This window comes from Corvus moneduloides, chromosome 8, assembly GCF_009650955.1.
Source record: "Corvus moneduloides isolate bCorMon1 chromosome 8, bCorMon1.pri, whole genome shotgun sequence".
Taxonomy (NCBI): domain Eukaryota; kingdom Metazoa; phylum Chordata; class Aves; order Passeriformes; family Corvidae; genus Corvus; species Corvus moneduloides.
Genome location: NC_045483.1, coordinates 30,660,266 through 30,684,717, shown reverse-complemented (window position 1 = coordinate 30,684,717; position 24,452 = coordinate 30,660,266). Strand labels below are relative to the sequence as shown.

The 24,452-nt window shown below is 40.7% G+C and overlaps 1 protein-coding gene across 1 annotated transcript in view; it reads right to left on the bottom strand.

The window, feature by feature from the left end:
* ARID5B (AT-rich interaction domain 5B) overlaps positions 1-24,452 on the bottom strand; it is a 117,712-nt gene that overhangs the window by 15,805 nt on the left and 77,455 nt on the right. Inside the window, 4 exon segments of the mRNA XM_032115755.1 lie at positions 6,465-6,562; positions 13,819-13,871; positions 16,242-16,446; positions 22,679-22,791. Coding sequence (XP_031971646.1) covers positions 6,465-6,562; positions 13,819-13,871; positions 16,242-16,446; positions 22,679-22,791 — 469 coding nt within the window.

The window sequence follows — 24,452 nt, the reverse complement described above, 5'->3', positions numbered from 1 at the left end:
AGACATGCATTTTGTTTGGTAGGTCCATGGAGCGCCTGCAATGCTTGGTCCCTATGCGCAGAACAAGCTTACAGATGCAATTTTGCATTGCCGGTGGGGTGCAGGTCTCCTGGCAGGACTCCAAAATCCTGCCGACCCTCCCTGGGAGCTCTGAGTCATATCTATATTGCAGAAAGCTGAACAAACTAGGGGCATTCTCTTTCATGTTAACAAAATCCTGAAGTATGAGGTGGAGACTCCCAGCAGCACTGGGCAATCTGAGGGAAAAGATGTTACTCTCCATCATTGGTGCTGCTCCTGCAAAAGAGAATGGCGCAACTCCCACTGTGCAGCACCCTCCTGGTACAACTCAGCTCCCAGCAAGGAAGAGGGGCTTGTCCCCTTGTGTCAAGTCTGTCCCTACTCCTGGATGTCAAGAAATGAGATTACCATGCGTGACACTGACCGGCTCCAAGCACTGAGCTGGAGCGCTGGGACCCCAAAGCCCCGGGCACTGCAGGGCCTCAGAACCCAGTAAGTGCCACGCACGTGTGCATGGTGGGCATGCCTGGCAAGGGCCTCTCTGCTTGGTTGACAACCCACCGGGCAGCACACAGCATGCCCCAATTCTGCTGGGACAAACTCCTGGGTGAAAGGAAGGATGTAGGTGGGAAAACAATTCCGCACCAGGAGAGAGATCATCTGCGTGCAAGCACTTAAAAGCAGCCTGACTGTCCAGCACTTTGCACTCAAGGACTCCTGCTGACTCCAGTGCTGGCCAGTAAGTTTCTGAGGCTGAAACCCCAGAAATTTTGAAAAAACGGCATGTTCTCAGATGTTTTGAATGGACAGCTAGGGATCTGTTTTAATGGTAAACAATTACATTCCTCTGTCATCTGATACTTTTTAAATTTTGGGGAGGGGGGAGGCTTTCTGAATTTTCAATAGTTCCTTTGTTAAAGCATCTGTTATTCACATAATTGAAAAGATGTTTGTTCAGTGGTATGCTTGAGAGTACAGTTATTTAATCTTAATGATAAAGCCCTGAGGGCAGAAAATCATAAGTAGAAACCTCTTGTTATTTATCAAAAAGAAAAAAAAAAAACCAAACCAAAAACCCAGGGAAAAAAAGAGAACTGAGACACCTCATCTATCTTCAGGCTTAAATTTGTGCTTGATGGAAAACTATTGAGACAATTTGCAACTTGCGAAGTTTTCTGGGAGTCTGGGAGTAGCTGAAGTGTGAGGGGGGGCAGGGAAGTGGGGTGAAGACAAAAATAAAACAAGGAGAGAAAACTGTTGCTTGGCAAGTTTTTTTTGGGTCAAACAAAGAGCTAGTTGTAGTTTACACCATGACATAACATTTGATTAATTTTTGCTTGGGGATGTTTTCACACTTAACAGTGTAAATCAAAACCTTCTATTAATTACAATGTGTATAAAAAGATAACCATAAGCAATTTCATGTAGATGCTATACTAGCCCCCCACTTTTTGTTCCCTCTAAAGACTGGCTGTTATTTCCTGCAAAACTCTACTGAAATGCTTACACGTTACGAAAGTTATCCAAACGCTTTAGAAAACCAAACAGCATTTGCATGGAACACAGGGCTCTCCTGCATATTGAATTACTGCACAATATCCTTAGGGTAGACAGACTTTACGGCTGTTAAAGGGAAACCGTGTAAGGGACTTATTTCAACCTGTCTTGTGTTTCGATAATATATAATTTTTATGTGGGTGATTTAGAAAGAAAAATGGCAGAATGGGCTCTGCACTGTACAAGACGCTGCATCTCCTGAAGTTCAGTCCCCTGTTAAGGGACAGATGTGCAGGGTCCTCTGCAAGTGCACAGGGGCCACACTCACAGCCAGACTAAAACCCTCTGCAGGTCAATGTCCGAAGCATGGGCACAGCCACCCTGCCCCATTGTGAAGAACTACAACCCATCCCACCTACCTGGTCCTCCTCAAGTCCCAGGTGGCTGTGGCTCTGCAGAATAATTTCCCACTCAGCCCCCTTAATTTTGTGAGAGCACAAGGCCTAATAAACCCCTCTCCAGCTGGGTCTGACCAGGACAGACTGGTTTTCAAAATGCTAGTAAACTCATGAGGGCCAGCACACAAGACACACTGCTGAAGAGCAGAACTCGGGCCATGGGGTTCTCTGGGTCCATCCTTGCTGGAGACCCCAAGGGAGCCCAGCTTCCTGCAGCACCCAAAGAGGGCAGGAAGCTACTGGTCTATGGTACCATCCAGATGCCTGCCACGACACCTTCCAACAGCGACACCAGAGAAGCCAAGGAGAGTTACTGCATGCTACTGCACACCACAAATCCCCATTGCATGTATGTTTGTGCACAGCTCGTGCACAGGAATTGCTCTGGAGGAAACCAAGATGAATCACAGACAGACTTGGAGACAGAAAAAGGCCCCAACAGGCAATTACTAGTATTTTTGTTTTGTTCAGTGCATTTTATTGGGAACTTTTTATACCTTGCACACTGAACTAGCAGGTTGGGTTGTTTGGTTTGGTTTTTTTCTGGGGGGGGGACAGTGGTGTAATATTTTCAAAAAATCCCTAACAACAACATCATCAGCACTGCAGAAATACAGCCTACTGCTCATGCCAGAAAGTTAAAGCTGCCTATCATGTGTTTTGTGTAAAAGCGAAAAGAAACCTCAAACCCTGCATGTGAAAACCACATCTGCATTACGAGGGGAAGACGGCATGGAGTAGATTGTTTCACAGAAAAGTAGCCGTTTCTGAGGGTTTCTTGATAAGAGAGAGATGTAGGGTACTGACAAGGGCTGTAAGAGTTTCACAGGAGCAGTGCAGGCTGAATCAGCTCATACCAAACCACACACGCCTCTAGCTGGCTGTGATTGTGAAAGGTAAGTGCATGAGAGGAGCACAAATGAAGAAAGTAACGACCAAAACAACACCACCTCATAAGCTCTGTACAGTTCAAGTCGTGCACAGAGCAACAGCCCCATGATGGGAAAACATTAATGCTTTTTATATTGGTAATCATCTGTAACATGAGCAATTAAGTACAGTACTAATGGACTATAGCCAAGAGCCTGGTACTAATATTAAAAACTGACAGAGATGAATAGGTTTGGAAGGAAAACTAGGCTGACAAAGACATTTTTATGAAGTGCTTGGGCCTATTTGGAATAACCCAATCAGAGGCAGGTCCAGACCAGCCATGCCTACAGTGACAATAACGCATTCATTGGCATTATGTGATGCCTGCTATGCTTTAAGTAAAAACACCCATTGCTTCTACTCAGAAACCTGCACTTTCATTATTATACTCATTAATAAAACAAAAGTTGTCTAACTAATATACAAATAACACTTAATGAAACACTGGCAGCCCTGCCTTATTTTAAAATGAAAACAGTTACTGGAAACACGAACTGTATTACATGATAAATGAATCAGTTAAAATTGCACACAAAACCTTTCTTTCCCTTTTACCAGGGAAACAAAGCAAACACTGCCCCAACCGAAGCACTCTACCTACCTATAGCACACCAGCAGCTACCACCACAAGCCCTGCTCCAAACAGCAGGGTGCAGAGCAATACATTCCCCAAAGCCTTTAAATCTGGCTTTGTTTCAGCTTTTGCCATCCTCGGTACCATGAATTGGCAGCCACATGGTGGCTTTGCAGAGATTATAAACACCTTTAGAGAAAGCAGTATTTCTTCATTGGATTTGCTAGACAGACAATTTTGCCCTCTCCAATGCTTGTATTTTGCGCCTGGGTTTTTTTTTTTGTTTGTTTGCTTGTTGTTAATGGAGTTTTTTTCTCTCTCTTTTTGCCCTTTGAAATTGTGTGTAAAACTCCACCTTGCAAAGGGGAACTTGGTGAGTGCAGGAAGCTGGGATGCAGTGCCTGAACTGGGACATATGTGCCATTCCACTCCTAAGGATGTCACTGAAAGGTGGCTGCCACCTGAACAGCCTTGATATGCTAAAGCTGATGCAAACGACCAGTAGCTTCTCTTGGGAGAGAGCTGGTTAACACAACATGGATGCCCTTGAGATCCAGCTGTAGAGATGAATGGCAAGGCTAAGTCAAACAGCAGCAGGGCCAGTGAAGTCACTGCCTGTTCTGCCTCCAGTAAGCAAGGAAAGGCCAGTGGGATTCAGAAAGGAAAAATCATGAGATTTACTCAGCATTTGCTTTCCAGTTTAATTCAATTTCCAGTTTAGCTGTACAGCTCACCTTCAAGTTTGAAAATGTATGTGTGTCCTGAATCATGAGCATGTGTATTCCTGCACTGCTGTTCTAGTTTTAGATTAATGTCATCTGAGCACTTTGGCTATAAATGAGCATTACATTTACAGGTGCTTGTAGTTTAGAATTACCAGATGAAACAAACCATGACAATTTCATTTACTTTTTTCCAAGTCTGAGGCCTTAATACAGCTTTCCTTGGTGGAAAAAAAAGCTTCTAACACTAGAAAAGTAGAGACTGGATGAGTCACAGAGGTTTTTTTGTATATGTGTTTTGGTTTTTTCAGACCAGATTTAGTAAAGCACATTTTAGGTAAGCTCAGGGCTAAACCTAAAAATTCTGCAAGACTTTTTCTCCAAATGCCATATTTTGATAGCCTGCCATGGATGTGGAAAATAGGTGCTGCCTCGTATCAGACCTAACCCAGAACTACAAGATAGACTGGCATCCATGAACTCAGATTTGAATTCTTCAGTGTATTAAGACCAATCTAACCATAAACTAGAACTCTTTCCTCAGACCAGGTCAAGGCGAGCAGAACTGCTTTTGGGTAGGCTGGAAAGGCTTTTCAATCTAGAAGGCATCACAAGTCCGCTCAGGTTTTCCAGTGAGCACAATGGGTTTGGTGGCACCTCACAGCATATCCAAGTAACTGCTGAGTCAGTCACACGAGTCTCTATGCATGGGAGTACAATGCAAGGGTTTTGCTTATAAAAAAAATACACCACTAGCATTAAACCTTGTCAGGAAAGCAGAAGAGAGAGACAGGGGTTTACAGAACATTTGTGAATGGCTCATTTACTTTTCCACAACTACAAGAGATGTGCTCTCTCAGTGACTCTAGGGTTTCAGCACAGAGCTCAGCAATGCTCCCTCTGGAGCCCTAACCCACAAGGACCTAATGCTTATGTTTGCCTGGGTCTCCTCTGTCAAATAACATCCCCCAAAGAACATCTGGTGAGGGAAGAGCCAGACTCCCCAGTTGGAAAACCCATCAGCTGGCATGGGTGCAAGAGGAAGCTCTGAGACTCTCAGAGCTATAATGATGGGGGGAAGAACTGAATACCCACAATCTGATGAGTCAATAAAAGAATCTATAACATTTGACTGCAGCACAAAGGCAGGGAAAAGCCCCATCTGACATGCACAACAACTCGCTCACTTTGCTCTGCTGCTTGGCTCAATCTCCAGAAAGCTTCTACTATTTATAATGGCATTCATTACATGCAACTCCTCTGTGCACCCAAGTCCTTCTGCTGGAGATGTTTCCCGTAAAGAGCACGATCAAAACCCCCACCCTCCAGGAGGATGGCAGTATCTCCCTTGGAGAGGCCGACACTAAGATAAGGAGAGAAACTGCCCACTGAACACAGCTCTGCCGTGCCACCTTTTGCACAGGCAAGTACAATCCCTTCCTGAGCCCAGCAAAGTAACTTGTTTATGCCCAGGAACAAGAGACTGAATTTTCCTTATCTGAGCTAAAAATTGCTGAGCTTTTATTCACATTTGCTTGTCTAAGAAAAAAAACAGAAGGAAAAGAAATAAAAAAAGATAAAAGAAGAAAGAAAAGGAAAGAAAAAGCCCCAAGAGTTGTTTCTAAAAACCAAACCAAAACAACATTCCAGCTCCAGTATTTTATTCAATGTGTGCTGGCTTCACAAGCCCTGGAAGTTATTATCTACATGGGAAGAATAAGAAATCAACAGTTCTGACCAGCAACAATGGCTGCAGAGAAACAGTGTTTGGCAGCAGCTTGCAGGCAGGGAGGAGGGAAGGAATGCAATGAACAAGAGGAATGCACCGCTCTGCATGACCTACAACATTAACAGCACCCTGCATTGTGGGCCACCCCATTATTTTGATCAAAACCACAATTTGCTTAATTGGTATTCCTAAAAAATGACAGAAGACAAGTGTTTGCATCAATTAGCTGCCGTTTCTTATTTTTCCTTGAGTATGTTTTCCTCAATTTTTGAGCTTCTTTAACTGGAAAGCTGTTGCAAAAATTAAGATATATACCAAAGAAAAATCAGATGCTTGTTTTATTTATTTAGTCACTGGAGACAGACACTCTGGTTTAAATTACAACGGATTATCTGACTAAACTGTTGGGGGAATATTTACTAAATCTTTAAGAAGACTCTCTCTCTTTTTCTCTAATTCTTTATAGCTTTGAAGGCTTTCCAAATTAATTTTTTCATTATTAAACAAGCATTTCAGATTTGTTATCTTACCTTTCATAATGTCTGCGAGTACATGTAGCAGCACTTGTGCTTCCAGGGTTACCACCTAATTCATCATAAATATGTTTCCATTGTCGACGGGCTGTTATCTGTAAAAATGGCAATGGAAAATTTAATCTTGCATCTTTACAGATTCTACAGCGTTTGAGTTCACAACAACAAATGCATGTATGACACTTTCAGAACAGCATGTACTACAAGCACTATAAAAGCCCCTACAGAATATATAGAGTACACAGAGCTTTGGGTGTCTTGTCTTTCCTTTTTTTTTTTGGTAAGTTAACACTATATCTATTTTCTTTCTCTCTAAAATGGAGTGATCTAACTGATTCATTATCAAGTCACAAGCAATACAGACTCACAAAAGAGAATCTCAATCAATATAGGGTCATTAACCATCAGAAGTTACGCAGACAAATCCCACGGTGAATTATGAAAATGAAGCTCAAACCATACTCAGCACAAATAATGATTACATAGTTATTTTAACTGAATTAGAGAAAACATATCTGCTGCAAAACCCAAATCCACCACAGAATTCTGTAAATCCACAAAACCATAGTCCGTAACTCTGTATGTTACAAGCTGTTTACTTTTATCCATTTATGTCTGTGAAATATATAGATCAAATACTAATGAAATCTTAACATACTCCAATGTTAATATTTGAGCTATGTACTTTATTGGACCATGCTGATGAAAATAAACATCTTGTAACATATTGAGTTGCATACCACGGTTCTGGTTTTTTTGTACAGAAATTAGGATTATACAGAATAACAGATGGAAGACCTGGCAAAAGGATTGTTTCTGAATACCACTTCATTATTTTATATATTCTGCTATATTTAAAACAGGAAGAAAAACAGGAATAGGACAAGCACAACAGATCACCCTTGTTTGCCTGCAGCTCATAAAAAAAGGCTGGTAGAAAACTGTGGGGGCAATTTGGGGAGAATTTTGTCATTTTCTGTGGAATGCCATGGATTTTAATATATTCAGCCCTGGAGGCTTCTTCGGAGTTACCCACAGAACAGTCAATGGCATTTACTGAGGAGCTAAAGGCAGAAATCAGAAGAAAACAAATATTACAACTTGCAATCTGAGGCCTGTAATTTTAATCTAAACAAGGGGAGATAGCTACCATCATTAAATGCTACAGGGTAAGAGGTGTTTCTGTTTCACTCAATATAAAGGGGAAAATCCCTTCCTCTGCAGAAATTAGTCTCCAAAGCCAAAAGCATGGCTGGAGTTTTATCATTTGATCATGTTACAATTTCTTCAAATTTATTGTTTGCAGAGTTCTCCAGAAAACAGCAGCAGTTTTAACTCACTATTAGCACCTGAGCACAGATTGCACCTATAAATACTTCAGAAAAAAAAAAAAAGGTGTTTTATCTTAAACCTTATATAAAGCTACATGAACTGACTTCATTCACTGATTTTATTTTCTGTCTTTTATAATAAACCGAAAGACTACCAGCACAAGGATTCAAGCAATTCAAGGATAAATTCTGCACAAACAAATTATTTAAATACAAATCAATCTGATGGGAAGGTTCATCTTAAGTCTATTTTGTTTCAGTTCTTATGCTGTCTCTTCCCCAGGCTACCCACAGGTCTAATTGCTACTGAAGTGCTTGAAGAACCAGAGTTCTAATGAACCACAAAGAACATCACATCCTGAGAATATGAATGGATGCTCCTTATGCAACCCAAGAGGTCAAATGTGAGTTGGACCAAGTACCCTGCTGTGGAGGAATGCCTGGATGGGAAGCTACCTCTGGTCTTGCCTCCCACATTCCACTGGTCCTCATGACACGCAGAGGACAGAGGCGTGGCCAGACAGCCCTTGCCTTCTTGTAGCTCCTAAAAAATCATAGATCATGCTGCAATCGAGCCTCTGGCAGGCTCACAGATGAGGGAACGAAGGTGCACAAAGCTGCTCTGGGGTCTGTGCTCTGGCTCTCTGACAAGCACAGCCTGGCTGGGCTTGCAAGGCTGTCCAGGACCTGAAGCCTTGGCTAAGAACAGTGATGCTGTGCAGAAACTTTAAATGAAAGCCAAGGATTAGTTAGCAGGAGGGCTACTGTAAGTCCCCCTTATAAACATCCTGATGTGACTAAGAAGCATAGTCCTCCATTTTCAAAAGAAAACTTTAGAGCCTTAGTCTCATTTACCATGAGCTGACTCAAGAGTTCATACTCAAGCTGGAACACTAGTAAACATAACTAACTTTCAGGGGAAAAGTGAATCCCTTTGAAGTCCCTGGATCATTTTTGGTGTCTTTTTCCTCTAAGCTGCTTAGAATAATAGTATTTTCACAAACATTTGCCCAGCTTTATCCAATTCTACATCTGCAGTGGACCAGAGCTCCTTTGCAATTAGCTGAGTTGTGCCCTCCCACATACAGAGCTAAGTTTAAATTTGACATTCCCTGAAACAATTGTTATTCTAACAAAGCCTGGGGTTGAGTTTTCCCCTGCTCTGGAAAGTTTATTTTTTATGCTTAATAAACTTCAAAGGACTAAGGGAACTGATTAATTACATCCTTAAACAATCTGAACAAAATGCTTCACTGAGGAAACTGCACTGTTGTCATGCAGGGCAGGACTGCTCAAGCTGGATGTCTATGCTGACCATATCCAAACTGAGGACTGCCTTCCTTTCTAATACAAGGTTCACCTCAATGACCAAACTTCCCAAGGAGTCAGGAAAGGGTAACGCCTGGCAATGCTTTGCTTATGGTTGTGGTCCCTACCAAAAATATCTGCCTCTGCTGCTTTAGTTTTCTGATTTGTTTTTCCTCACTCCTAACACCATACACATTGCTCCCTGTGCCTGCCAAGTTTCTGGAAGTGCAGGATGGTCCACGCTCACCCATTAATCAAGACAATTTCACAGGGAAGTGTCATCTCTGACAGCTTCACATACCAATGCTGGCTTTAGTTTTAAAGTGGCCTTCTGGGTTGCAGAGCCCTTCTGTAATTTGTTCCAACCTACAGCTTCAAAATCCTTAAGCTGGGCCTACTGGAAGCCAGCACCTTTGAAAACCTCTGTGACTTTTTTCCCAACCAACAGAAATCAGAGTTAAGCAAGAGACTGGCCTGTCCAGGGACCTAAGAGAAGATCTGATCTGGCTCCTATAAGCACAGTATTATGCAGTGTCTGGTAGTCAAGAAAAAAACAAATAAAAGCAATGATCCTATCTATAAAAGCAGAAGACTGTTTACACACATGCTTTTAATGGTGTCTTCTGCTTTGAGAAATCTGAAGGTCTTCTGCACTGCAATCCCAGCTCCCATCTCCCTTCCTTGTGAAAGGCTTCTTGCTTATTTCCTGCTGCAAACATAATGGGGGATTTTCTGGTCATCGTACATGATGTTCACAGCTCTCTTCAGAGCTCTGGGTATTAGCTCTGTATGAAACAAACCCAGTTAGCTCTGCATTCCACTGATATACCAGTTTCTTCGGGCCTGCCCAGACACAAGACTGTTGTATGTGTCAATCACTAATTTTTACAAACTAAAGCACTTTATTGTTGCTTCCAGGAGGCAGCAGCTGAATGGCATCCCACTGACCTCTGGCAAAATCTAAGCTGCTACACACTGAAGGTTAAGCTCCACCTAACTTTCTTTTTACCCTTTATCTTTCTAAGACATCTCCAGGTAGAGTCCATTCAGCAACACAGCCTTCTACAAACATGCCAAGGCACTCCTTTTATGTTGGCTCAAAAGGAAAAAATGCTGCTTCATAACTTGCCAAGGAGAACTCCTTAGGTAAGTCCCAGAAGTTTCCCATCTATGGACATCTGCACCTTTTACTCACTTCACTTAGGGTGACTGAGAGAATTCCAGGCAATGGCTGTTAAATGCCACTGCAGCTGAGCCCCCTACAACATGGCATTGTTTCATATTTCAATCCAGTGATTTGGGGACATTTTATATCATTCATACTGTGACGGTCTGCTATAGAGAGTGCTTTCCAATGCACTCTCCTATTATTAGTAACAAAGATGCTCATCTCACATATCTTTGTTTAAGAGAAATATGATTCCAGCAACTACAAAGAGACAGCCTCATCTGTTAAGGCTTTAAACCAGTTTGTATGGGTCGCTATTTTTATTAAGCCTGTATTATGTTCAACGAGAAGCACAAGGGAGCATGGTATTACACAGTTATAGGTGACAACTAACTAAGAATTAGTAATTAAATGGAGGAGAAATGACTCTCATAAGTACTTTAAATGGAGAGCCCTTAAATATGACACACAATCACAACCTGACAGTATTAGATATCCCGTATGTATATACCATATGCAAAGGTAATGCTCTCTGGCAAGCCTCACTGGATCCATTCCAGCCCCTGATAGGAGGAAGTCAGACGGCTAAGAAAGTTGTTCTCTGCATCTCAAATCCAACCCCTGGCTGGATCTCAGTCACTTTTAGATCCTTAACTGACAGGACTGGACTCAAAAATCTTGCACTCTTCTGTGAATCTGTGCAGAAGCTGAAAAACACTGCATATGACCCATGCTTGTTTCTCAAAATGTTTTTTAGACTCCATTGAAACAGCTACACATGAACAAAGTGGGCAAAGTGGATAAAATTAAAAACGGGCAGACTATAATTGTTCTGCCAAATAAAAGGATGCAAAGTTTGCAACTGCTTTAACTGGGAAAGTTTCTATGCTTGTAAAAAAATTGTCATCTGACAACTTCAAGCTTCCATATGTCATTTTAACCAATCTTTTATCTGTTTCCTGTTCATAAAATGGCTGTCACATGTTGAAGTCAAATATCAACTTTCAAATATCATTTTCTTCACAATACTTCCAAGAGAAAAGACCTATTTCTATCTCAATGCACAAACCACAAACTTGTGAAATTTTAAAACCAGTTAAAGATGATGAAGCCCTTGTAATGGACAAGTGGTTTGCTCAAGTCAGATGGAAGGAGCCATAGAGATAAATGCATATTAAACAGGGCAGGTTTGAGAAAGCCTGTGCACTCCACGACATCTCATCAAAAGATGGCGGCTCTGTGTACAAGAGTAGGTGGATTCTGCTCAACACTGAATTACAGCATTCACTTGAAATTTCTGCATCTAAGTAGACCTGCCTAAGATCCTAGAACTGATAACCGAGGCCCATGTCACCCCCACCATCCACTGGCTTGTGAAAAACGAAACAAATAAAACACAAAAGCTTCTCACAGTGCTTGCCATTATAAAATATATACAAACAAATGCAGTTGGCAAACTCAATTAATATCAACTGGCCATAAAATGATAAAACCCAGGGTGAGCACAGGTCAAAGTATTGCAACAGCTATCGATAGAATACTCAGGGAATTTAAAGCAAAGGCAGATCCAGACTGAGGATGAGACTGTTAACAGAAGAGAATGAGGTTAGGAAACCTCATGCTCCATATACAACTTAAATTGCATCACAACAGTCCTCCCAACTTCAGCTTGCCTGCAAAGAGTACAGACGCTACTCACATCACAGAAACAGGATCAGGCCCATCATTTCAGATACAGTCACTCTCCAACCAAAGCTGGGCTCGCGGGTATGTCAGAGGGTGTGAGCTGTGCTTGCCTTGCCATTTACTGAACAGCAAGCAATTGCTTAGTTTACTCTCTAAGAAGAATAAGCACTGCCGGTACGTTTTCATTCAAGGTGACAAATGCCCCTGCACAACAGAGAACATCTGTCATCGAGAAAAGGACAGGAGCTTTCAGACAAGTGTGGACTGAAGCTACTCTGGCTGACATTCTCATGTATGTGATCCTTCCCCTCTGATCCTGTCATGTTTCTCGAACCTGGCTCTCTGGCCTTGTGGTCACAAATTCACAATCCTGTTCTTGCTCTGCCTCAGGTACAGAGGCTCACCTGCTCCAGCACGTCTAAATCCATCCCTCTGCCTCTCGCACTAAAACTCAGGTCTCTCCAGCAAGCCACCACTTTGACATCTCTGCTTCTGTACTCGGTCCCCTCAAGCAAACCCGAAACATTGCTGTGAAAACTGCTCGCCTCCCTGAGCACTCTGAACATGCCACTCTCCCTTCAATCTCCCTCCTGGCCTTCCCTAGTGCTCTGGATCAAGTTCAAGATTTTAGCCCTCATTTTCGTTGCACTTTACAACTCAAGCAATTACTGTTGGCTCATAAGTGCTGTAACGATCTATCTATGGTAGCTATTCATTCATACATACCCATGAGCATGCCTACACACACCCCTGTACATAACCATGGTATGTGCTGATTAATGAAAGAGCAGCAATAAAAGCCAAATCAAGCGTATATATATATTTTTTTTAAGAATGTTATATTTCACGTTTCACAAAATCCCAGGCACACCCTTGCTAACCAGCCCAGGCTGCTGATGTACAGAACAATGTGTTTTATTGTATGGAAGGAAAACAGTGAGTTTTGCATTTTGGTTCAAATGACTTTCAGTTTCTTGATAGTGCATTTCTTCTTGTCATTTCTCTACAGCACAGATATGTCCCAGATTACTTCGTAAACAAAGCAAAAATAATTTCTTTCATCCAACTGCGGCAGGAACTGAACAACTTAATCTGATCATTGTGTGCAAAGAAAATATTTCCAGTGACGACATCTTCCTATGCCAATTGTTTTTTTATTACAGATGTCATCTCAATGTGCCACATTAATGCAGCTCTTTCTTCTCATTTCAAGATTTTAATCTAAGTTTGTTGCTCTAATATTTTATTGCTTCAAAATACATGCTGTAAAATCCGTGGCCATCAAATTTTCCTGTGAGCTAAAAATAAACTGCTCTTGTCAGATATGGTTAGCTGATAAAAAGTGTCAGAGACTTTTCTGAATTACTTTGATAACTTCCTGTTTATGTGGTACTGACCCTTGTCTAATAAAGATCTTTTACACTTGGAATAAGAGAAGATTCTGCAGCATACTATTCCTTAATGGACAATGCTGATTACTTTTGAAAGCCTTTAATACATTTCCCATATTAGACATGAACAGATGTCAGGGATGTTGCCAAGGGAAATTTCTTTTATGCAATCTTGGCTTGTTGTACAATAATAGCCCTTTCTCAACATGGGAAAAAATTACAGACCCAACTAATTTCCTTGACAGGGAAGAGTTACATATGTTTTCCACTTGTAGTTTTTACGACAAGTTTACAATTTTGCCAAATCTGGAACTAATTGGGACCGTTTCCAAAAATGGTCCAATAAACCCACAATGAGTACAGCTAGCCTAAAATGCAGCAAATGATTGTTTGCTTTTACATTTTTTTTTCTAGCAGGGAAACGTTAGATTGCACAATTATTTCATTTAAGTTACTTAAACACTTACTGTTTCATATCCTCCCAGTTTTTGAGCAGCTTGAAACATAGTCCAAAGGTTAACTGTTAGAGGGACAATAAGTATTTAGATAAGCATTGCATTAGCCAACATATTTCAAAGAAATGTAAATTAAACAGTTTAAAAAAAAAAGAAAAATAGAGGAAAAAAAGCTCACAGCCCCTGAAAAAAACTCCTGTGAAACATTTTCCAAAGAGGTATTTACATAATCTGAAGAGTAAATATTAGCCCATACTATATATATTTTGAATTACATATAAGAGAACACACAGATTCCTTAACAGGACTGGAAAAATACACTGAGACAAAGGTAATGGGCTCATTTGACTTTGCTGATAAGAGACATGGTATAATGACTGTAGCACGTTTCCATAACTTTGATAATAAAAATTACTCATTGGGAAGAATGTTACTTTTAATTATTTGTTTAATACTGGTTTCATTAGCAAGCAAGCAAGAGCCACACAGAGCAGGCCTATCGATTAGACAATATTGAATATTTACTGCAGCTCAGATAATGGGCTCCATAATCAATGAACAATAAGCTGCGTTCTAGCGGGCCTTGCGTGAATGAACCCAGATGGAGCACGAATGAGCATTACTGGAATAATTATGCTGTGTCTGGTTGTGCCTTGCCCGTGGCTGTGGGGTCAGAGGCACAGAGGCAACTCAATTCAAAAGATGTGTTGGGAGAGAGTTGTTATTTCCTGCAGAACTTCTCCCCTTTCACATGCTTTTCATCCCAGCCCCCTGTCCCATGAGGCCACTGCTTGCAGGTGTCTGTTTTATTTTATTTTATTTTATTTTATTTTATTTTATTTTATTTTATTTTATTTTATTTTATTTTAATTTTATCTCATTTAATTGTTAGAAGAAAAACTCATGTCAGCCCTATCAAAGATGTATGCACAATTCTACCAACAGTGAATCCCCACAGACACACTACAAATACTTGAGGTCAGCAGTAATGCTGCGGACCACGGAGAACGGGATCTTTCTCCATGGAGGGATGCTCTGCTGTAGCGTACGTACTGCCTCTTCCCACCGGCCGATTTATACTGGCAATGTTTGCACAAGCCTTGCTGGACAAATAGAGAGCCCCATCCTGCAAACATTTCTGCTCTTCTCAGCGTACCTACTCCTGGTATTTAAGTATTTGCCGGATCAGGCCCCTACTTCATAAGGAATGTCAAGCAAGTTTCAATGTATTCCAGCTAAATGTTAGCAGTGGGTCCTACCCCAGTGGGCAACTTTAGAAATAATACTTTAGCTTGTCTTTTAAGCCCACCCTGTCCCCATGCTTGAGGGAGTGCAGAATAAAATGGGGGGGGAGGGGAGAGAAAAAAAAATTTTTTCAACACAAAATGTTCTGAAAGCCTCATTGAACCTTGTACTGCTTCAAAACTATCAAGAGCTTTGCTTAGGCCTTGATTTAATCTGAATCAATGCATAATGCAACGAAGCTGTTCATAGTACATTAATTTTACTCCCATTTCAAGCAGCCAGTTTTCAGACAAACACTGTAATCATTCGGAGTTATATAAGTTTATAATGGCTGCTGGAGGCCTGTTGCAATCAGCGCCAATTGCTATTAGGTATGTAAATTGTTATGTAAAACATACAGGTTTGACATTCTTCATCAAAATAACACATGGTTTTAATCTTGGAGATAAATTAGAGTAAATAATATTTCAATCCATGGCGTTTTCCCTTTAAGGAAATAAAGTATCATTTAATCTATAGATATGGAGGAAAAATACCCCCATTTACAGCTTTTGTTGGAAACCATGAAAGATCTACATTGTGCTGCAATATTTATGCAAAATTCAGTTTCAACTGTATCTTCTCCACATACAATTAATTTACAGATTGTGGCACTACAAACTGTACATGCCAAAGCAATTCTAAACACTGCATTCTGTATTAAGCAGATACAGTCTGGTTTTATTCTCCAAAGTCAGTAATTTATTAACTATAAACACATTTTGGGGCTTAAAAATATGATCCCTTTTGTGTTTTTCTTGACCACCTTTAAATGTCTTCCTTTAATATTTGTCCTTTCATAAAGAACATCTGGGCACAATAAAGATACGTCATATTATTAACTCAGAAGAAAGGCATTACAGACGCTGCAGATTTACAAAACAGAAAACTAGAGAGTTTTCAACATGCCTATTTCTAGTCATAATCAGCGGATTTAAACCTATAAATATCCGGCAGCAACTACCCCAGAAGGAAGAGATGCAAATCTAGGCATAAGACAGTGAAATGCCTGGACTGGAAAATGTGTAGAGATAAACATGGTCCCTCCCCATCCATAAGGCTTTAAAATAGGCTTTGTGTGCAATTGCTTTCTCCAGAGAAGCCAAACCATTCTAAAATGTCAACGAGAAAGTGAGAAAAAGGATACTTACTCTGCTTAAAACCTAAATAGGGTATTCGTTCAATTGGTGTTTTCCTTTCTTTCATATACTTATAAAGAGCCACAAGGAAAGCCTGCTCATCAGCTCTGCATTCTTCACCTACGGCAATCTTTGATTTATCCTCACTTGAGCCTTTCTTACAGTTGCTGTTGTTACTCTTGGGTTTGGGCAAAGCTGACTTAGCCTCACATTTTACCTGGGAAAAGAAAAGATGTCATATCAGATCTGGGTAACCTTTAATTTTCACTTAAGGAATAAATACCCTCTCCTAGCAGAATGGATTGTTGAAAAAAATGAAGGCCAAACCATGCGACTGTGTTTGAGGGGAAACAAAGGAAGCTATTTATAGAGCTAAATGTCTTGTTCTGAATCTTAGTCACAACATTTTTAAATAGCCACATCTTTAAATCATTATAACTCATTGGTAATGCTCTCCAGATCTGCATTTTTATGACTATACATTGCTATGTCACAGACAGCTTCCATCTCTCACATACACTTGCCATTAGCAAGTCTAATAATAACCCTCGTTCCAGGATTGACACTGAGCATTGTCAGCTCCCGTAGACAACCCTTGGAGCTGAGGGTGCTCAGCCCCTTCCAGGAATGCTCAGCAGCCAGCTCTGAAATGACACATTTTTCTCTCCTTTGGCCCACCAAAATAGATGCAAACCTTGGCAAGCTTTACCCCAGGCAGAGCCCTCAGCAAAGGAGTGGAGGTTCTGCTGTAGCATGCATTCAAGTCAAGTGGATTTGAGCATCTGCTTAAACTTGAGCACAGTCTTAAGCATTTAGCAGGAGGGAGAGGCTGGTAGCTGGAGCCCTTCCTGGCAGACACTGGCATCACCAGTCCCAGAGCTCCAGGTCTCCCATTGGACTGCCCAGCAGATTTGTGCCAGTCAGGAAATCAGTAAGTTGGAATCACTTTACCTCTCCTCAGTATTCATACATGGGGAAAAACAGCCAGTGAGACTGGCTTAATCCTGCAGCCCCTCTTGAAGATAATCCTCTCACTGAATCAAGCAAATTACAAATCAAGCATTCACTTAAGGTATGTACACAAAAAAAAAAAGAGCAGAAACCTGATGTTTAAAAGCTCTCCATGACCAAGACATTGGGACCATGGGATCCAATACATTTCCAATGAAATACTGGGAGTTCTCTAATGTAAGGTAGTGGAGATGGTTACATGTATTTTGGATTTGCACTGTCCCTTCAATGCTTCTGAGTGCCATCAGGAGGAGCCTTCTGGCAGTTCCATACCCCATCCAAGACATGTCCTTTGTGCTTCCAGAGGGAGCAGGGAGACTCTAAGAGCCAGTATTTGGTATTTTAGGAGGACACCACAGGAGAGCAGGGTATCCCTGCTGCGCAGAAAGGCGGGAGCTCTTGGTCAAGCAACCCATGGACCCTCCTTCAGAACCGTCACTCCTAAACCAGGTGCTTTCTGGATACTTGTTGACAGGTTGGAAGCGACTGCTATGAAGAGCATCACATAAGTGCTTATAAACAAACAACAAACATATCACTGAAAAGATCACAACCACAACATGCTTATTTTATCTTAATAGAGATACTCTGGCATTTCAGGCTCAGGGAAAGCAAAATCTTTATACTCCTCCAGGTATTAACCTTGCAGAAAGTACTGACTTCAGGTGATCTGCTACACAGTTTTCCACAGATGCAGGACAAAGCAATGGCAGCTTCTAACCAGAGTGGACAAGTGGTCACAATTTTCCATGGCAACTGATGCTACTGAAAAACCTCCATATTGGCCACTGCAGGGTACAGGCTCACTCCTCCCAGGCAATGCAGCAGGGAGTGGGAAATGGACTTCCTGCCGGATTTTTCTTGATCACTTGCTGCTGAAGTATGTCCAGTGTACTGCTTGATATTCTCCAGTTGCACAGCTCGAAGAGATATTGTCTTCCTATAGCACAAGACACCATCCTTTGCCTTTTAGTAATAGATCTGCTTGTTGATTAAACTTTTGTAAATATCATGGGTTTCATCCAAAAGTCAGAGGAGCTAACAGGATTTTTTTCCTATTAAATGAACTTTGGACTTCCTCATCCACTTTTCAGGTCAGAGCTGTAATTCCTTGACTTTTTTTACTTTGGCATGTCACAAAAATTACTTAACAGCTTCCGCTTATAAAGTTTAGATTACATTGTCATAGGTTTCAATGCTTCACCAAAGACTGGGTTAACACTCACAAAAGGAATGCATGACTTCAATAATTTTAGGATTTTTAGCTGGAGCTGCAAATTTGGAACAAATTCACTAGAACTGGGAACAATTTTTCAGTTTTTCACCCACTTGCTTGGATTCTCGTTTTCAAGCTGGACAATTCAGAACGTTTGCAAAGACAACCTGGGCATGAACTCTAAGTGAAATCAAAGCTCACTGCTGTGCAAGCAAACTAATGAAAATGGATACTACCCTCATGGAGACAAAGTCATATTTAGAAAGCCACCGGGAGTAGGAAAAACCCATGGTACACACAGCCTTCCTCTCTTCCTCTCTTCTACCTTCTTCTACAGAGAAGCAAGGTCAAAGTCCCTGTGGAACTCAGAGGTGTTAAAATACAATGTGTGGACTCCAGGCAGTGTCAAGTTCAACAATGCTTTGGTGAAGGCTACAATGCTTCATCTGCTCAGCATTTAAGGCCCAAGCCTCACTTCTGGAACCTCCCCACCATCAGACGGGCAATATGGATGAATGCCATGACTAATGATTAATGAGAACCAAAAAGGCCAAATGCCATTCTGGGTAACACCAGTGTAAATCCAGCATAAACATACCAAAAATCAGTGAGAACTATGCCAGATTTGCACCAAGCACCACAAACTGCCCTCCTCTTTCAAAACACAAACTCAGTGCCACTGCTGGGTTAAGCTGGATAAGATGGGGGTGCACTGAGATGGGCTCTGGAACATCTGACCACCTCCTGCTGTGTGTTCCATCAGAGGTGGATGATCCATGACCAAATGGCCAGTGAACACTCATGGGTACACAAGTGTGTTTGTCTTCTCCTGCCAGAGGTCACACACAACACAGACCACAACAGACCTGCATTTTACAGTTTCCATCAGATAATGGCCGAGGCACTCGGAATAAATCTCCAGGTCTGAGAGCATGCCAGGCCACCTGTGGCCACAGGAAAAGCATATCCTGGCAACTTTTAAACTAATTTCCCAGATCTTGCTGTACAAATGAAGTGAGAGATTTACTTTAGCATTTGCACTAAGAGATGTAATGAACAGATTCATTTGGGGACAATTTCCGTGTTTAACAAGTTAATCCTTTCAGTTCCTCAAAGTGGTCAGATCAGCCAGTTTTAACAAGCGTTAGAACCCACTTTGAATTGGGAACACTCTCTGGGAAGATGAAGCAGGTACAATGAGGATCATCTGTTGGAGCCTGCAAGTTCCAAAAGCCTGTCCAGCACTGATGGCACATCAAGTATGAAAGCCTCCAGAGTCCTGGGAGTGTTTCAAGAGAAGAGCTTGATATATCCCTCTCCAGGAGAGCTGATCCTGCAGGAGTAGATGGCCTTGTATTCCCTTCCCAGCCTGGGAGGAAACTCCCCTTGGATCTTCCTCAGGAGGCACTAAAATGGATGCAGCGACCACCAAAGAAATCAAAAGCAAGAAGCAGTACATAAAAAGCCCACTTTCTCTGGCAGCACCTGCTAGGTCCAGGACCACGTTGTCTGTGCCACTATCACTCTGTTTTTAACAAGCCACCTATACTGGAATTGACCCAGAGCTGCTCCTACCAAACCAGACACCTTTCCTTGTCAGGTAACTGATACCCTCAAAGTGATCTGTTGATGGTTCAAGGCAAACATGCCTAATGAGAGCTACATTTTAAGAATTTAGCTTTCTAGTCACTGGCAGCTGAGAACATGAAATTCAGCAAGTCATGACAACTATGCAGCTTGCATTGGTCTTGATAGGCTCATAGCCACAGCCTTCAGAATGCCCCTTATGCCATTTCCCAACCCAAAACCATACAGCCACTGCAACTCTGTCAGAGCCATCACCCCGCCACTGAGAAATGAGGGTGCTGCCAGACACTGAGTGACATGATCTGAGAATGCAAGCAGCACAACTTCTGGTCAGAAGGGATTTTATCAGGAACAAGAATATGGACAGGACTGCTAAACGCTTCAGCATCTGACACAAGTGGATTTGTCCTGTTTACATGAGCAGTGCCCAATCCTGCTCTCCATGGACCCACTGTCAGCATCAGTCGGACGTGGAGTACTCACAGAGGAGGATAACCAATGGTGAAGTCAACACGGAGCTTCAGATGACAACTTAACATCCCAACTGTTCCCAGCAATGAGAAGACAGTAGGTGGATCTCTATTCCTCCCCTTCCCCAAATAACCTTCTCCTCCCTCCCTAGTAACCCACTGGCAGGATCTGTACAAAGTGCAGTTCATCTGCTGTAGAGGGTTTGCTTTGCTGTGCTCCTCTCATGGAAGTGTATCCACAGCCCTGAGACACAGATTGATGTGAAGAGCCACAGTGAAGTCAGTGTGACTACATACAAGGACATTATATCATGAGCATGTCTATTATTTATAATGAAATTAAGCTGGCCAAGATAATTAATGCTATTAATATCTGCACAATGATGAGCACAGTATGACCAGATAAATAGGTGGAATTACTTCTTATCTGAAATATCCTCCCATCTGACTAGTAATGGGAACCCAAATATAAACAGAGAGGATAACAATTTAGTATGAAGTGTTACTGTTGTTTTTAATTATCTAACACCTATACATCAGGTGCTGAAGAGGCAGAACTACTTATACTACAAACTTATACAACAGTCTGGGGTGCTTTGACAATACGGCCTATACCACAGTTCACTGGCAACATTTAACATGAAAAATGGCTTGGGGGAAGGGGGAATTGAGGGAAATTGAGACATTTTCACACAACGGATTTTGCACATTCTTTCACAGAGAAAACATTCAGACAAACTCTATAGTATCTGGCAGGACCCCGCAACTCAACACACCAGGCTCCATCACCTCTTACCATGCCTGTCTAATACCATAGTACAGACTCCAACTGAGCACAATAGGGCACAAAAAGAAGAGAAACAGTGACTTAAGGGCAGAGCTTCATCATGAACTTCAGCCTCTTTTATCGTCATCAACAGAAGGCACAATTTTAACTGAACTCCTAGGGAGGAGGAGGAGGTGGAATTTAATTTGCCTTCCTATGAGAAACTGAGAGCAGAACACTTCCACTTGACCTCTTTAACCTCCTAATCTCCCAGGACATTCACTGTGTACAACAATACCAACGCAAATGGATCTATACATTCACTGTATTTCCTAAAGAGATGGTCACAACAATGGAAGCATTTTTCAGATACACATCCATCTAATTTATTGAAACAATAGATTTGGGAGGAGTTGGTGTAGAAATTCAGTATATGCAAATCTCATTAGCTCTTTAGCTTAAAAGTATCCAGTGACAAAGTTCTGCCTCAGATAAAAATCAAGCATAGCTCTAAGTAATTTTCCATCTTTGCACCTTAGAGTTTCAAATTAAATCATCTTGAAAGGAGCCATTTGTGCTGCTCTTTTTTTAAAGAGAAAACCAAATTCCTATTTAAAACCACTCAGACAACATAGAAAATAGGATGCAATTTATACTACAGAAACTCCATTTTAAAATATTTTAGGGAAAAGACACAAACCCATAAATATCTTAAAGATTATGTCTATAGACATTAATCAGTGATCCAATTTTTACTTGCAGTATGGGCTAAGCACTGCAGCATATACAGAAGACTCTGTAAAAGCATGCACTATTCAGCAAACCATGGAACATGCAGCTCAGCAGTAAGTATTAAAGAGACAGCCCAGATATTTTTTTTAAGCTTTCATACTGAGTTTCTGCCTTAATCTTTTTTTTTTTTCCTTAATTTAAAAATGCTGAGATCTTAACATCAGGGTAATGTCATTTGTGTTTGCTTCTTAGAAACCATTACTGAGGCAGCTCTTGTTTCATAGTCTGTTTATCTTCAAACTTATATTTAGCAGTACATTGTAACAGGGTGAGCTGCTCCCAGGTTTATTTTTAATTCGAAGATACTGTCACAAACTATGTTTGTGTGTCACAGAATGTGAAAACTAACACTAGGTGCCAAGAAAGCTTAAGCACTACCAGTTACCAACAAGCTGATAGCATTAGGTTGTTAGGTGATTATAGTTGCTGGTAACTTTGAATACAGGCATGATTTAAAGTGAAAAATAAAACTATTGAAACAAAATTATGTTTATCTCTCCAAGAAAATAAGTTACACTCTAACTCTGAAATCGCATGCTGGGAAACAGGCAGGGTTCTACCTAAAAAAAGAAGAGAGTACCGAAAAGAGTATTATTAAGTGATTTACCTTGGCAACAGCTTTGCTTTCAGAATTGTTGTTGGAATCCTTAATGCCATTTAATGAATCTCTTCTCTGTGGGCATGGCTTCTTTTTGCGCGGTCTGCCTTTAAGATTTGGCGCTGAAAATTAATGGAGAACACTTTGAGCACATTGTCTTATACTGGATTCTTAATAGCTGAAAGCATAATAAATAATTCCACTACAATCAGTCACAGAAATGTACACATCTGTCTACAGTAAATGCTTATTACGAGACTCCCATCCTCTATGGGTAACATCTTGACACACTATACATTTCTATAGAATATCCCCCAAGGCAAATCTATTCTACTTTCACATAACTAATTAATATAAAGTCAAACACTGGTCTCCCAAGGACTCAGAGAGAAAGCACAAATATTTCTCCATGGTACAAAAAAGAATAAAATTGAATATTAATAGGTAACTTTGCATTAATCACCCTGCTGCCTTTATTTCTAATCTTCAAGCAAGAGTACTAACTGCTATTTCCAACTTTGGTAAACATCTGGCTTTGGAAATGCTCTGAAATACTGAAATTCCTTACAGCTCCAAGAAATGTTTATATATCCTGTCATTCTTGTCAAAGTTATTCTAAAAAAGTTTAAGAAAAAAAAAAAAATTACCCGAGTCCTGAAACGGATTAAAAAAACCCCTTAACAACTAGTTCTGGAAGTTGACAAGTACTGAAATAAGTGATTGATTGTTTCATAAGGGTTACATACCACACATACAAATTAACATGAATCACTTTCAGTTTTGTCCAATTCTTAAGATAAAACAGCTCTGAAATAACACAGTGACTAAATCCTAACTGTGCTGAGCCATACGAGGAATGGGATATGGATCATCATAAAAAATATCACACTCATCTTTCAATAGTGGTATTACAATATAAATTATGATCATATATAGAAATAACAGATGAAGCAGATGTTTGCTCGTTATTACATGTCCCCTCTGCTTTCAGATTTAAAAATCAGCCTCTGACTACTATGGCAACATTTATAATGATAAACAATCATTAACTAATGACTGTACCGAATAAGATAATTTCCTTTAAACCTTTAATTTCTAGGTAACCATTGTTTTCATTACTTAAAGGGATGATTAGAACAATGTCAGAAATCTAAACATCACAAACCTCTTGAGTGTCTTCTAATTGTTTCTAATCTTACATTTGTCACACAGTAAGCCAGTGGTTTCAGGACATTTTACATTTTAATTAGTTTGCAAACATAATAAAGGGTGCTAATTTGATTTTATAGTTTGAGTAACACTGTCATATTTGGTCTGTTCAGAGAAAAAGAAAAGCTGTGGGTTTAAAATAAAAAGTCAGAATCCTTTTTCTTCCCCCAACACTGGTGTAAGGTAAAAAAAAAAAAATTCTATATGTGTGTGTGTATATATATGTGTATGTGCATATGGGTGTAAGCCCATATTTGTGTCTATCTAAAAATATGTTTATCTCCCTACAGAAATATCTCCATCTATCTCCAGTGAAGCACATTCTGCTTATTGAAAAGTACTGCAGAAAGCAATTCTGAAATTGTCATCTGAGGCTAACATGCAAAATCAAACAAAGAGAGAAAGAAATTATTACCCATTCCAGTCGACAAACATCTGCCTGATTTATATCTGTACTCATGAATGCTACAGCATGTGACTGCACACTACGTCGCTGGGAGTCTCGACTTGGTGTGGATGTCAGCCTTACACAAAATGAACACTAAGAGTATTTGCTCCGTGCTTCCAAATCCCC